The sequence below is a fragment of the Selaginella moellendorffii genome, unplaced genomic scaffold (assembly GCF_000143415.4).
Source record: "Selaginella moellendorffii unplaced genomic scaffold, v1.0 SELMOscaffold_270, whole genome shotgun sequence".
NCBI classification, from domain to species: Eukaryota; Viridiplantae; Streptophyta; class Lycopodiopsida; order Selaginellales; family Selaginellaceae; genus Selaginella; species Selaginella moellendorffii.
The window spans coordinates 884-12,183 of NW_003314528.1; the positions used below are offsets into that span (position 1 = coordinate 884).

Genomic DNA, 11,300 nt, shown 5'->3' on the forward strand with positions numbered 1-11,300 from the left:
TTTTTCCAAAATAAATTGCCACCGTATGCAACTTGTTACCCTGCACCCTTGCAACCGTGCCTGATCGTTTTTCAGGCCTAGGCTCTCCAGCTTCGGTCCGCTCATTCTATCAAGGGCTGCAATCTCTACGTTTGCAACACTGGAGCTGATATTTGTTTTTGTGCTGAGACTGGGCATTGTTCCCGCATTTTACCGGTGAATCTTCGCAAAGCAAGCCACTATCTAATGCCAATTTGGCATTAGATGTCCTTTGGCATTGCCAAAGGACATTCAGCTCGCCCGTCACATCCGTGGTGAGAGGGCTTATCTTACTGCATTAAGATATCCATTGTGTCAAGGACACACGTTTTGAACATTTCTAAAGCACCAATGCTGGACTTCAAAAGCCCATCAGATCTGCAATAGAGAAGTATGGCTGGAAGCGGCAATCTCCCCGTGCTCGTTCTTCTTCTGTTGGCCTCGTTATCCTGTGAGAGAGATCTCCACTTGTATGTTCGATTCTAACTCGGACTCCTGTTCTTGCAGCTGCTCAAGGTGGTGTCGTCGAGGTTTGCAATGGTGACCTCACCTATACCGATTGCAGCAACTGCTGTAGTCTGAAGAAAGGTTGTGTCTATCTGCAACCTGGTTCAGGACAAGTCACTTGCATTGGCGGTGATTCAAGGGCTTGTACCCGGGAGTGCCAAGGTCCGAAGTTGGCCGTATGCCCATTGCCTTCATCAGGATTCCCAACATCAGGCATCAAGGTGCTCAAGGGAAAACTCCCACCCCGACAACCTGGATGCGGTTACTACAACATCGTTAACGGTGACCCCATCCCGCGGCTGGAGCAGCAGGGCACAGATCAAGGTAACCGCCTTGTTCATTATGTTCAGGAAGCTCAGCCCTCTCCGATAGAGCTCATGGCAGGAAGGAAGTGTAAGCTTGATTCGATTGTGGAGGTCTGCAATGCCGAGGTCTCCAAAGATAACTGTGGTTGCTGCTTCGGGAAATCCGGTTGCATCTACTTGGAGAATCCATCCGCAAACAGCACCTGCCTGCCTACTGAAGACCCCATGGGGGTTTGCGCCCTCGTTTGCCTGCCCAGAGTGTCCATTTGTACCAAGTCTGTAACTTTTCAGGGCACCACCCTGCAGTCTTGCAGGAATGCACGCCGCAGCTGCGAGGACATGAAAGAGGGCTGCAGTCTCTACGATCGCAACACCGGAGCTGATCTCTGCGCTGCAGGGGGTATCGCTCTGCCTGTCTAGTCTAGTTGCTGAAACTAGTTATGGGCATTACTATTATGAATGAATAAGGAATGTCCCTCCTTGGAGGGGCCGGTGTCAATGTCCGAAGTTACTCGCCATGCAATTTGTGATGGAGTGTAGGAGAAATATTGTATCTTCCTCTGGATCGATAGGAAAGTAGGGCAGGTCCTTGAAGAAACCGATTCTTTGAGGTTGGGCTGGAAAAGTATCTTGGTCGCCAGCATCGACGTCAAATAGAGGCGCAAGAACGAGCAGGTCTTTTGTGAATTTAGAAGTACAATGGGAACACAACATGAATCAGAATAAAGTAAGAAAGCAAGAAAGAAATTCTGGCTTAGATCACATTTTCTCCAATTATAATTTAACAAAGATTAAGCAAAGAGAAGGCTGCACTATGTCTGACACTGGCTGTGGACAATACAAGGAGATTGAAGCGATTGGATTCTGAAATTGTCCCCCGTGTCGACGTTAAGTTAACAGTCGTACTATGGAGGAGAAATGTTGAAGAGGTGTGGTGAGAAACCATGCGGACAGTAATATTCAGGATTAGAGCATTCTCCCAGACCCTTTTGTATGTGCACTTAGACATGTTGATAATTGTAATAATCTGCTTGCTAGTGATTTTTGCCGGGTTTGTGGACGATTTCGAAGTTGTATTCTTGTAGTAAAAGGAACCATCTTGATATTCGACCAGATAATCGGCTTGTTGATGGCTGGAGCTAGAATCCATTGTCCTTGAGCCAAGTGGCTATGTCGTTGCTGGGAAGCCTAGGAATATGGTGTGTGACGTATCTGAGGTGCCAGGGTGGATGAGCTGGCATCTTTCTCTTCAGATCAAAGTGCTTGCCCTGTTAGGGTTCTTGAGACCCGTAACTGTTGGTAGGCTGATCATGTGGCGCTCGATTGCTGGTGATAAATGGTAGAGATTTGTTGACCGAATTGATTTGGTTTGACTTGGCTTGATTGAAGATCAATGGTGGATATTGCTGATGAAGTTAACTCAAGTTCAACTGTTGATATCTGCTGAGGTGGTGTTGATCCAACGGTAGCTTGGAACTTATAGATTTTTGCTACTGTTTGTTGCTGAAGTTGGTGGATGAGTTCGTGTTGAGTCGAGTTGAGTTGCGTCTAACTGGGTTGAGTTAAAGTTTGGCTACCGGTGATTGTCGATTGTTGGTTTCAAGGTGTTTGTCGGTTCTGGTTGGAAATTTGCTGAGGTGCTGATGCTGAACAACGTGATATGGTCGAAGCTTGTTGAGGTTGACGATCTCAGTGAAGTCTTCAGCGAGTGTGCTGACTTTGACAGTGCCATTGGGGTAGAGTGCAATGATTTTGAAAGGTCCTTTCCAGTTGGTGTGGAGTTTCCGGCCGAGTTTGCCGATGGGTCCCTGGTACCAGAGAATATGATCGTTGACGTTGTATTTCAGGGGGTTCCAAATGTATAGTAGGGATAGTGGGTAGTTCGGGCATGGTTGACCAACCTGAGGCATAGTCTCACTCTTGCTTGTGTGCCTATTTTTGTTCTGCGTCCAACTTATGTCTAAGCCCAAGTTCCATTCCATGTTAGTTGGTGGAATACCCATATCCTTGCGTTATGCCACCGGTATGCTGAAATAGTGCCAGACTCCATTTGGCTCCATTTTGTGTGTTCGTCTTAGCATAGGGATGCTGGATACTCTAGAACTGTTCCAAGTCATTCCGTGCTTTTATCCCTTCACTCCTTGGGCTGTATGCTCGGGAGTCGTTCTGTACTCCAGTGCCATTGCTCCTTGGTTCCATGTTTGGGAGTTTGGCTGATGGGTCCTTGGTACTAGAGAACATGATCGTTGATGCTGTATTTCGGAATGTTGTGCCGGGATGCTTGTCGATCATGCTGAGCTTTTTGCTGTTTTTGGATGGTGTGAAGTGTCTAGAGGGCGTTGGGTTGAAGCTCGTCAAGACATTCGAGTTGTTGAAGCCTTTCTCAAATTGCATGTTGAGATTATACTTGACGGTGACTCGCATGCTCGGGACGATGAATTCAATTGGCGTGATGGCTTCTGTTCCAAAGGCGAGTTTTAATGGCATCATGTCGGTGGTGACTTTATACGCAGTTCGATAGGCCCAAAGTACGTCAAGAAGTTTTTCATCCTAGTCTTTGCCGGAATCATTGATGACTTTCTTGAGGATGGTCTTCAATGTTTTGTTTGTTGCTTTTGCTTGACCATTTGTAGCGCATGTGATTTTTACCCTTTATCCTATGGTGCTTTACCATAGGATAACCACAGAAGCAGAATTTAAACCCTCTAAACCCTCCATGTGTGACATGTCATGTGCCACGTGTCACATGCCATGTGTCTAAAGGATAGTTGTGTGGAACCCAAATTTCAAGGCCTTAGGCCATTAAATGAAGGAATGGTGCCAAACTTCCAAACATGGAACCAAGGAGCAATGGCACTGGAGTACGGAACGACTCCTAAGCATACAACCCAAGGAGTGAAGGGATAAGAGCACAAAATGATTTGGAACAGTTCTAGAGTATCCAACATCCCTATGCTAGGACCAGCATACAAAACGGAGCCAAATGGAGTTTGGTGCTATTTCAGCATACCGGTGGCATAACGCAAGGATATGGGTATTCCACCAATTAGCATGGAATGGAACTTGGGCTTAGACCCAAGCCAGACGCAGAACCTCCCTTAGTACCAAGAGTTAGTCTCTGGGACAAGTCAATAAGCTATCATCCAGTGATATTGAGGGATTAGTCTCAATATACGTGTAAGCGACTAATTTTTCCATTTTACTTTAGTCACTTAACCACACCTCCGACCACTTGGAGGAGTCTCATTCACAACCTCCATAAATCCCAGTTAGGACTTGGGGCTTGCTAGCCCCGAGAATGGCATCCATGCCACTCAACCTTTGCACTTGGTCTAAGTGCTCCACGTGTCCGATCCCATGACCGACACCCCAAGGTACCACCGACATATCGGCCCGTTACGCTAAGGCCATGCCCATTCACCTTGGTCACCCCGGTGGTTCAACACCACCTGTATTACAATCCCGTCTCTCAAAGACTAGGCCATCCATCCATGAGTGGCTATCCCAGATCCACTCTATAGCATCCTTAGGATGTCTGCAGACATGGGGAATAGCCTTTCCCAATATCTCCTTTTCGGTCCCCACCAAGTCCCTTCCTGTCCATGGCCGTGTTCACCAACACTGCCACTGGATCAAGGCCCACAGGCCCAATGACTAAGTCCAACAGTCCTCTGGGACTTCCTCACGGTGTGACTGTGTCCCTTGTCACCATACTAGAGGGCTACTCCTCTTCCTTTCCATAGTCTGGGACTTTGGGGCAACATTTTGGAACACCGTGGCCCTACGCGAGCCTCGTGGGTACTCTCCTCGCCTTCTGCCTTTGGGTGCTCTAGCCATGGGTTTAGAGTGAGGTTCCGTTGAGCCACACCAGGTATCCAAGTAGGTAGTGCCACCCACACCTGGACTGGGAGCATCAGCCAGTCGATCTCCCGAGGGAACTAGAGCCGGCTCTTGAACACTTCACCAAGCTGTAAGGAACCAACTCGCCGAGGTGTCGTAGGCTAAAGGAACCCCAAAAGCATGACCAAAATGACAAAGAGTTTATCGGATGGGACCAAGTCGAAGATTGAGTCCAAGACCGACTCGGAGACCGAGTTCGAGATAGAGTCCGAGATCGAGTCTGAGACCGAATCCGAAGTCGGATCCGAAATCGGGTCCGAGATCGAGCTAGAGACTAAGTCCAAATACTAATACGGGTCAAAGGGTGAAAGCCCAAAGCGTGCGTCTCCCAAGGGGGGGGGCGGGGGGGGGTGGGGGGGGGCTGCAGGGGGTTCCAAAAGTATAGTAGGGATAGTGAGGTCCAGGAACCAGTTTTGAAGGGACTCTCCAGTTGGGCTTCCAAACCGACTTGAGGTTGAGACTGGGACCGAGGGGCCTTGGGTGGGAGTGAGCATGGACTTGGCTGGTGCCGGAGGGGCCATCCAAGGAAGTGCTCAAGAGCAGCTCCCACTCCCGAAAGGGAAACCAATTGCGGTGCTCCCGGCTCACGTGGAGTGGTGCCCCACTTGAGTACCATGCGGCTCATTGGTCCTTGCCCTTCCTAGGGGCTTGGACCTTCCTTCGGGATGGAAGTGGGGGGGTAGAGGTACCCATACCGGGCTGCTAGGCCATGGTGTTCCGCCCTGGCGTCCCGAAGCAAGTGTTGCACTCAAGACTTGGGATTTAGAGGGTCCCATGATCAAGTCTTGTGGTACCAAGGGATGTTAGGAACCTGGAAGCTTGGTGTGCTTGGCTGCTTGTGCTTGCGGGGAGTGTAGCCGAACCTTAAGTCCAGTCTAACCCGGGGAGGGGGATTGGGAGTGATTTGGGAATCCGTGGATGGATGGCTAACACTCCGTTGCTCGTGCAGTGAGTAGCTAAAACTAAGTAGGAGCTGGTACCATAGGCGAGAACCTTGGCAAGGGAACTTAGCAAAAGCCAAGGCAGTGTTGGACGGATAGTCAAGGTAAGCTGGCAAATTGGAAAGGAAAAATTTGTGGCTTACAATCTAGTATCGGAGCCCTTTCCTCAGTTCTAGCGAAGGATAGAGGCGGATTGCTGGGAGATGGCAAGGGCAGGGCGTAAGCGAACCCAGGCGGAGATGGAACCTCCACCAGAGCTGGAGCCTCCGGTCGAACAAAAGGCTATGGATGAGGAATCCTTGCATGAGGAGGACTCTAGTGAGGAAACTTCCAAGTAGGAGTCCGGTGGCGAAGTTCGGTCGTCCAAAGCTCGATTGGACGTTCTAGAAGGTCAATTGGCGCAGACCAATGCCCTGCTGGAGACTCTCGTACGCAAGCTAAAGCGTGACGAGAAGCGGAAGAAAAGGCGAAAGACTGCGGATGCTGGCAGCGCAGAAGGTGCGGACCCTTTGGCAGGGACTGAGGCAGAACCAAACAAGGTCGAACAAACCGAAGTAGAATCAGTCCCTCAGGAAGTTCCCAAGTACAAACCAAAGCCCCCACCGGTCTTCAAGGGAGTGAATGACTATAAGGTGGTGGAGGATTGGTTTTACGATATGGAGGACTACTTCCGAGCGTTGCGATTACAAAGCTCGGAGAAGGTCCCATGTGCAAAACCATACTTGGCAGATAATGCCAAGTCTTGGTGGAGAACGACGAAGGCCAACGAAGGACCAGTGGCCACTTGGGACATGATGAAGGCGAGGATCCGCGCAACATACGTTCCTCCGAATGCCACTCTACATCTGAGAGATGAGCTGAGTGTAAGGAACCAACTCGCCGAGGTGTCATAGGCTAAAGGAACCCCGAAAACATGACCAAAATGACAAAGAGTTCATCGGATGGGACCAAGTCGAAGATCGAGTCCAAGACCGACTCTAGGACCGAGTTCGAGATAGAGTCCGGAATCGAGTCCGAGACCGACTCGGGGGCCAAGTTCGAGTCCGAGTTCGAGACCGAGTTCGAGTCCGAGATCGGGTCCGAGATCGAGTCCGGAATCGAGTCCGAACTCGAATCCGAAGTCAGATCCGAAATCGGGTCCGAGATCGAGCCAGAGACTAAGTCCAAATACTAATACGGGTCAAGGGGTGACCCAAAGCGTGCGTCTCCCAGGGGGGGGGGGGCTGCAGGGGGTTCCAAAAGTATAGTAGGGATAGTGAGGTCCAGGAACCAGTTTTGAAGGGACTCTCCAGTTGGGCTTCCAAACTGACTTGAGGTTGGGACTGGGACCGAGGGGCCTTGGGTGGGAGTGAGCATGGACTTGGCTGGTGCCGGAGGGGCCATCCAAGGAAGTGCTCAAGAGCAGCTCCCACTCCCGAAAGGGAAACCGATTGCGGTGCTCCCGGCTCATGTGGAGTGGTGCCCCACTTGAGTACCATGCGGCTCATTGGTCCTCGCCCTTCCTAGGGGCTTGGGCCTTCCTTCGGGATGGAAGTGAGGGGCGAGAGGTACCCATACCGGGCCGCTAGGCCACAGTGTTTCGCCCCGGCGTCCCGAAGCAAGTGTTGCACTCAAGACTTGGGATTTAGAGGGTCCCATGATCAAGTCTTGTGGTACCAAGGGATGTTAGGAACCTGGAAGCTTGGTGTGCTTGGCTGCTTGTGCTTGCGGGGAGTGAAGCCGAACCTTAAGTCCAGTCTAACCCGGGGAGGGGGATTGGGAGTGATTTGGGAATCCATAGATGGATGGCTAACACTCCGTTGCTCGTGCAGTAAGTAGCTGAGACCAAGTAGGAGCTGGTACCATAGGTGAGAACCTTGGCAAGGGAACTTAGCAAAGGCCAAGGCGGTGTTGGACGGATAGACGAGGTAAGCTGGCAAATTGGAAAGGAAAAATTTGTGGCTTACAATTTGGTATCGGAGCCTTTTCCTCAGTTCTAGCGAAGGATAGAGGCGGATTGCTGGGAGATGGCAAGGGCAGGGCGTAAGCGAACCCAGGCGGAGACGGAACCTCCGCCAGAGCTGGAGCCTCCGGTCGAACAAGAGGCTATGGATGAGGAATCCTTGCATGAGGAGGACTCCAGTGAGGAAACTTCCAAACAGGAGTTCGGTGGCGAGGTTCGGTCGTCCAAAGCTCGATTGGACGTTCTAGAAGGTCAATCGGCACAGACCAATGCCCTGCTGGAGACTCTCGTACGCAAGCTAAAGCGTGACGAGAAGCGGAAGAAAAGGCGAAAGACTGCGGATGCTGGCAGCGCAGAAGGTGCGGACCCTTCGGCAGGGACTGAGGCAAAACCAGACAAGGTCGAACAGACTGAAGTGGAATCAGTCCCTCAGGCAGTTCCCAAGTACAAACCAAAGCCCCCACCGGTCTTCAAGGGAGTGAATGACTATAAGGTGGTGGAGGATTGGTTTTACGATATGGAGGACTACTTCCGAGCGTTGCGGTTACCGAGCTCGGAGAAGGTCCCATGTGCAAAACCATACTTGGCAGATAATGCCAAGTCTTGGTGGAGAACAACGGAGGCCAACGAAGGACCGGTGGTCACTTGGGACATGATGAAGGCGAGGATCCGCGCAACATATGTTCCTCCGAATGCCACTCTGCATCTGAGGGATGAACTGAGTAGGCTGAAGCAGACTGGAACCATCCAGGAATATGTGAATGGGTTCATGGCAAAGAGGATACTTGTCACGGACATGGGGGATATGGATGCGTTCCATGCCTTCATATCAGGTTTGCAAACCTGGGCTCGCGGTGAGGTGATGCGCTGGAACCCGACCAACTACAAGGAAGCGTTGGATGCGGCCATCAAGGTGCATTTCAACGATAACCTGCGAAAGGGGAACATGACGGGGTCGGGATCCACGTTTAGCAAAGGGGCCAAACCAAGAGGAACGTATAGCAGAGGGAAATTCAAGAAGAGTTTCTCTAAGAATGAGTCCTCGGGGTTCCGGAAAGGCAAATCCGGTGGCCAATGAGTGAGTACGTGGGGGAGTCAAGCGAAAAGAGACAAACCCACGGATAAGAAGGTTAAATCATATAGCAACGTGGGAAACAACGTATGCTACAACTGCGGTGAAGCGGGACACTTCTCGAGGGAATGTCCCTACCCGAAGAAGGCCAGAGCCAATATGGCCATCAAGTCGGGTGAAGTCCAAACTGAGGTATGTGATCCAGTCCTTAACTCAAAGTTACTCATTACACGAGCAACTTTGGTAGAGAGTCGTTCGCGACATCTACTAGCCCTCCGAGGGAAGCTCGAAGGTAGCTTTGTTAAGATCCTTATTGACACGGGTGCTTCGGATAATTTTGTGGCTGCAGACATAGTCCGGCAAGCCGGACTAACGGTGCAGCGGCTAGGCGAACCAAGGACTATAGAGTTTGTTCAAGGTAGCCAAAGCACCGATGAGGTACTTCGACAAGCGAGAGTCGAAGTAGGGACATGGAAAGTAGACATGGATTTCACCGTGTTGGACATGGCGGGATTTGACGTGATCTTCGGAATGGATTGGTTCAATCGGTTCGTGGTAGCCCTACATGGACAAGGTAGGAACCTTGTGGTATTGGCGAATGCCCAAGGAAGAAGATCCAGGGTGGAGGCCTAGGATCTAAAGGTAGGGCAATGCAAGGCTAAAGATTCATGCCTGAACCTGGTGTCCACAAGAGGACAACTCACTAAAGGTACCAAGGCTACATTTTTGTGCTTACTCTCGGTGAGAAGTGACAAAAAGACAGGAACAGAAGAAGTACCTTTAGTGATCCAGCGGGTGTTGGACCAATTCCAGGATACCATGCCGGAGGAGCTACCGGCATGGTTGCCCCCCGCACGACCGATAGAACATAAGATTGAGCTGGTCGAGGGTGCTGAGGCGGTGGTTCGTCCACCCTATCGATTGAACGAAAAAGAACTTGCAGAGCTCAAGCGCCAACTAGAGGAGTTGGTGGACAAAGGGTATGTTAGGTTGAGCAAGTCGCCATATGGGGCGCCGGTGCTATTTGTGAAAAAGAAAGATGAATCTATGCGCATGTGCATAGACTACCGGTTGCTCAACAAGTATACCAAGAAGAACAAGTACCCTTTGCCAAGGATTGAGGACCTCTTCGATAGGTTGGGAAAGGCAAAATACTTCTCGAGGATTGACCTAAGGTCAGGATACTACCAGATCAGGGTAGCCAAGGAAGATGTCGAGAAGACAACCTGTCGAACGAGGTATGGGAGCTTTGAGTTTTTGGTGATGCCCTTTGGGCTGTGCAATGCGCCGGCAACGTTTTCGGCGTTGATGAACCACATCTTTGTACCCTATCTGGATCACTTCGTGGTCGTCTATATTGACGACATCCTGATCTATAGCGAGACGCTAGAGGAGCATGCCGAACACTTGGCGAAGGTGTTTGAGAAACTAAGGGAATATAAACTGTATGCTAAAGAGAGCAAATGTGACTTTGCTCAACAAGAGGTAAAGTTTCTCGGGCATGTGGTGGGCCAGGACGGGCTCAAGGTGGACCCGGAGAAGGTCTAAGCGATCCAGGAATGGGAGCGACCATCGAATGTACATGAGTTGAGGGCGTTCTTGGGGCTATGCAACTACTATCGAAAGTTTATCAGACACTATTCGAGAGTAGCCCTGCCCTTAACGGATCAAACGGGAAAAGGGAAGATGGTATGGACAGCGGAATGCGAGGCGGCATTCGTCCACCTCAAAGGGAAGTTGAGGAAGGCTCCGGTGTTGGCATTACCAGACTTTGGTAAGGACTTTGAGGTAGACTGTAAGCAACCAAAGGGAACGACTCGAGAGACGATCCATAGGGGTTCAAATATAGAGGGAAAGGGCCCATGAACAAGAGTGCACCCCCTTTTCCAATCGGTTAAGGGTCTTGGGATACTTGGGGTTAAGCGTCCTTGGGTTTGAATAGTACTGGGCTGGTTGACCTCCCGGGAAGTCCAAATTCAGGAGCTTACATTTGGTATCGGAGCGGTCTCGGGTCCGACTCTGTTGGTTGGCTAGGGGAATCACACCACATGTTGATTGACATCTGGTTGGTCCAGTTTACTCCCGCTGGGCTCGACCCGAGGGGTAGGGTGTCAAGAGAGCGAGGCTCTCGGGAGAGCTGCGGCTCTCAGCTTCCGTTCACGAGGGCGTGAACTTGCAGGGAAGCGTGGTGGATTGTAAGCAACCAAAGGGAACGACTCGAGAGACGATCCATAGGGGTTCAAATATAGAGGGAAAGGGCCCATGAACAAGAGTGCACCCCCTTTTCCAATCGGTTAAGGGTCTTGGGATACTTGGGGTTAAGCGTCCTTGGGTTTGAATAGTACTGGGCTGGTTGACCTCCCGGGAAGTCCAAATTCAGGAGCTTACATAGACACGGATGCTTCGGACTTTGCGTTGGGCGTAGTTTTGAAGCAAGACAACCATCCAGTAGCGTTCTTCTCGAAGAAGCTGGACAAGGCTCAACGGAAGTGGCCTGCCCACGAGAAGGAATTGTTTGCGGTGGTCAAGGCGCTCAAGGAGTGGCGACACTACCTTGGGAGACACTTCAAGGTTTACACGGACAATGTGGCAACGAAACACTTCTTGTCACAACC

General features: G+C 50.8%; 1 protein-coding gene across 3 annotated transcripts; it reads left to right on the plus strand.

Annotated features, from left to right (window-relative positions):
- Positions 1–340: 340 nt before the first annotated feature.
- LOC9641033 lies at positions 341–1,346 on the plus strand. 3 transcript variants are annotated; one of them, XM_024667959.1, is made up of 3 exons: positions 341–469; positions 526–849; positions 898–1,346. In XM_024667959.1, the coding sequence occupies exons 1-3, from the start codon at positions 412–414 to the stop codon at positions 1,248–1,250; spliced, it is 735 nt and encodes a 244-aa protein (XP_024523727.1). In that variant the 5' UTR covers positions 341–411; the 3' UTR covers positions 1,251–1,346. The 3 variants fall into 3 exon arrangements, with proteins under 3 accessions (XP_024523727.1, XP_024523728.1, XP_002994435.1); XM_024667960.1 differs by having other exon boundaries at positions 910–1,346; XM_002994389.2 differs by having other exon boundaries at positions 526–1,346.
- Positions 1,347–11,300: the final 9,954 nt, after the last annotated feature.

Coding starts and splice junctions, on each gene's coding strand:
- LOC9641033 (XM_002994389.2), top strand. CDS start 412: ATGGCTGGAAGCGGCAATCTCCCCGTGCTCGTTCTTCTTCTGTTGGCC. Junction 470..525: donor TCTGTTGGCCTCGTTATCCT/GTGAGAGAGATC, acceptor CTGTTCTTGCAG/CTGCTCAAGGTGGTGTCGTC.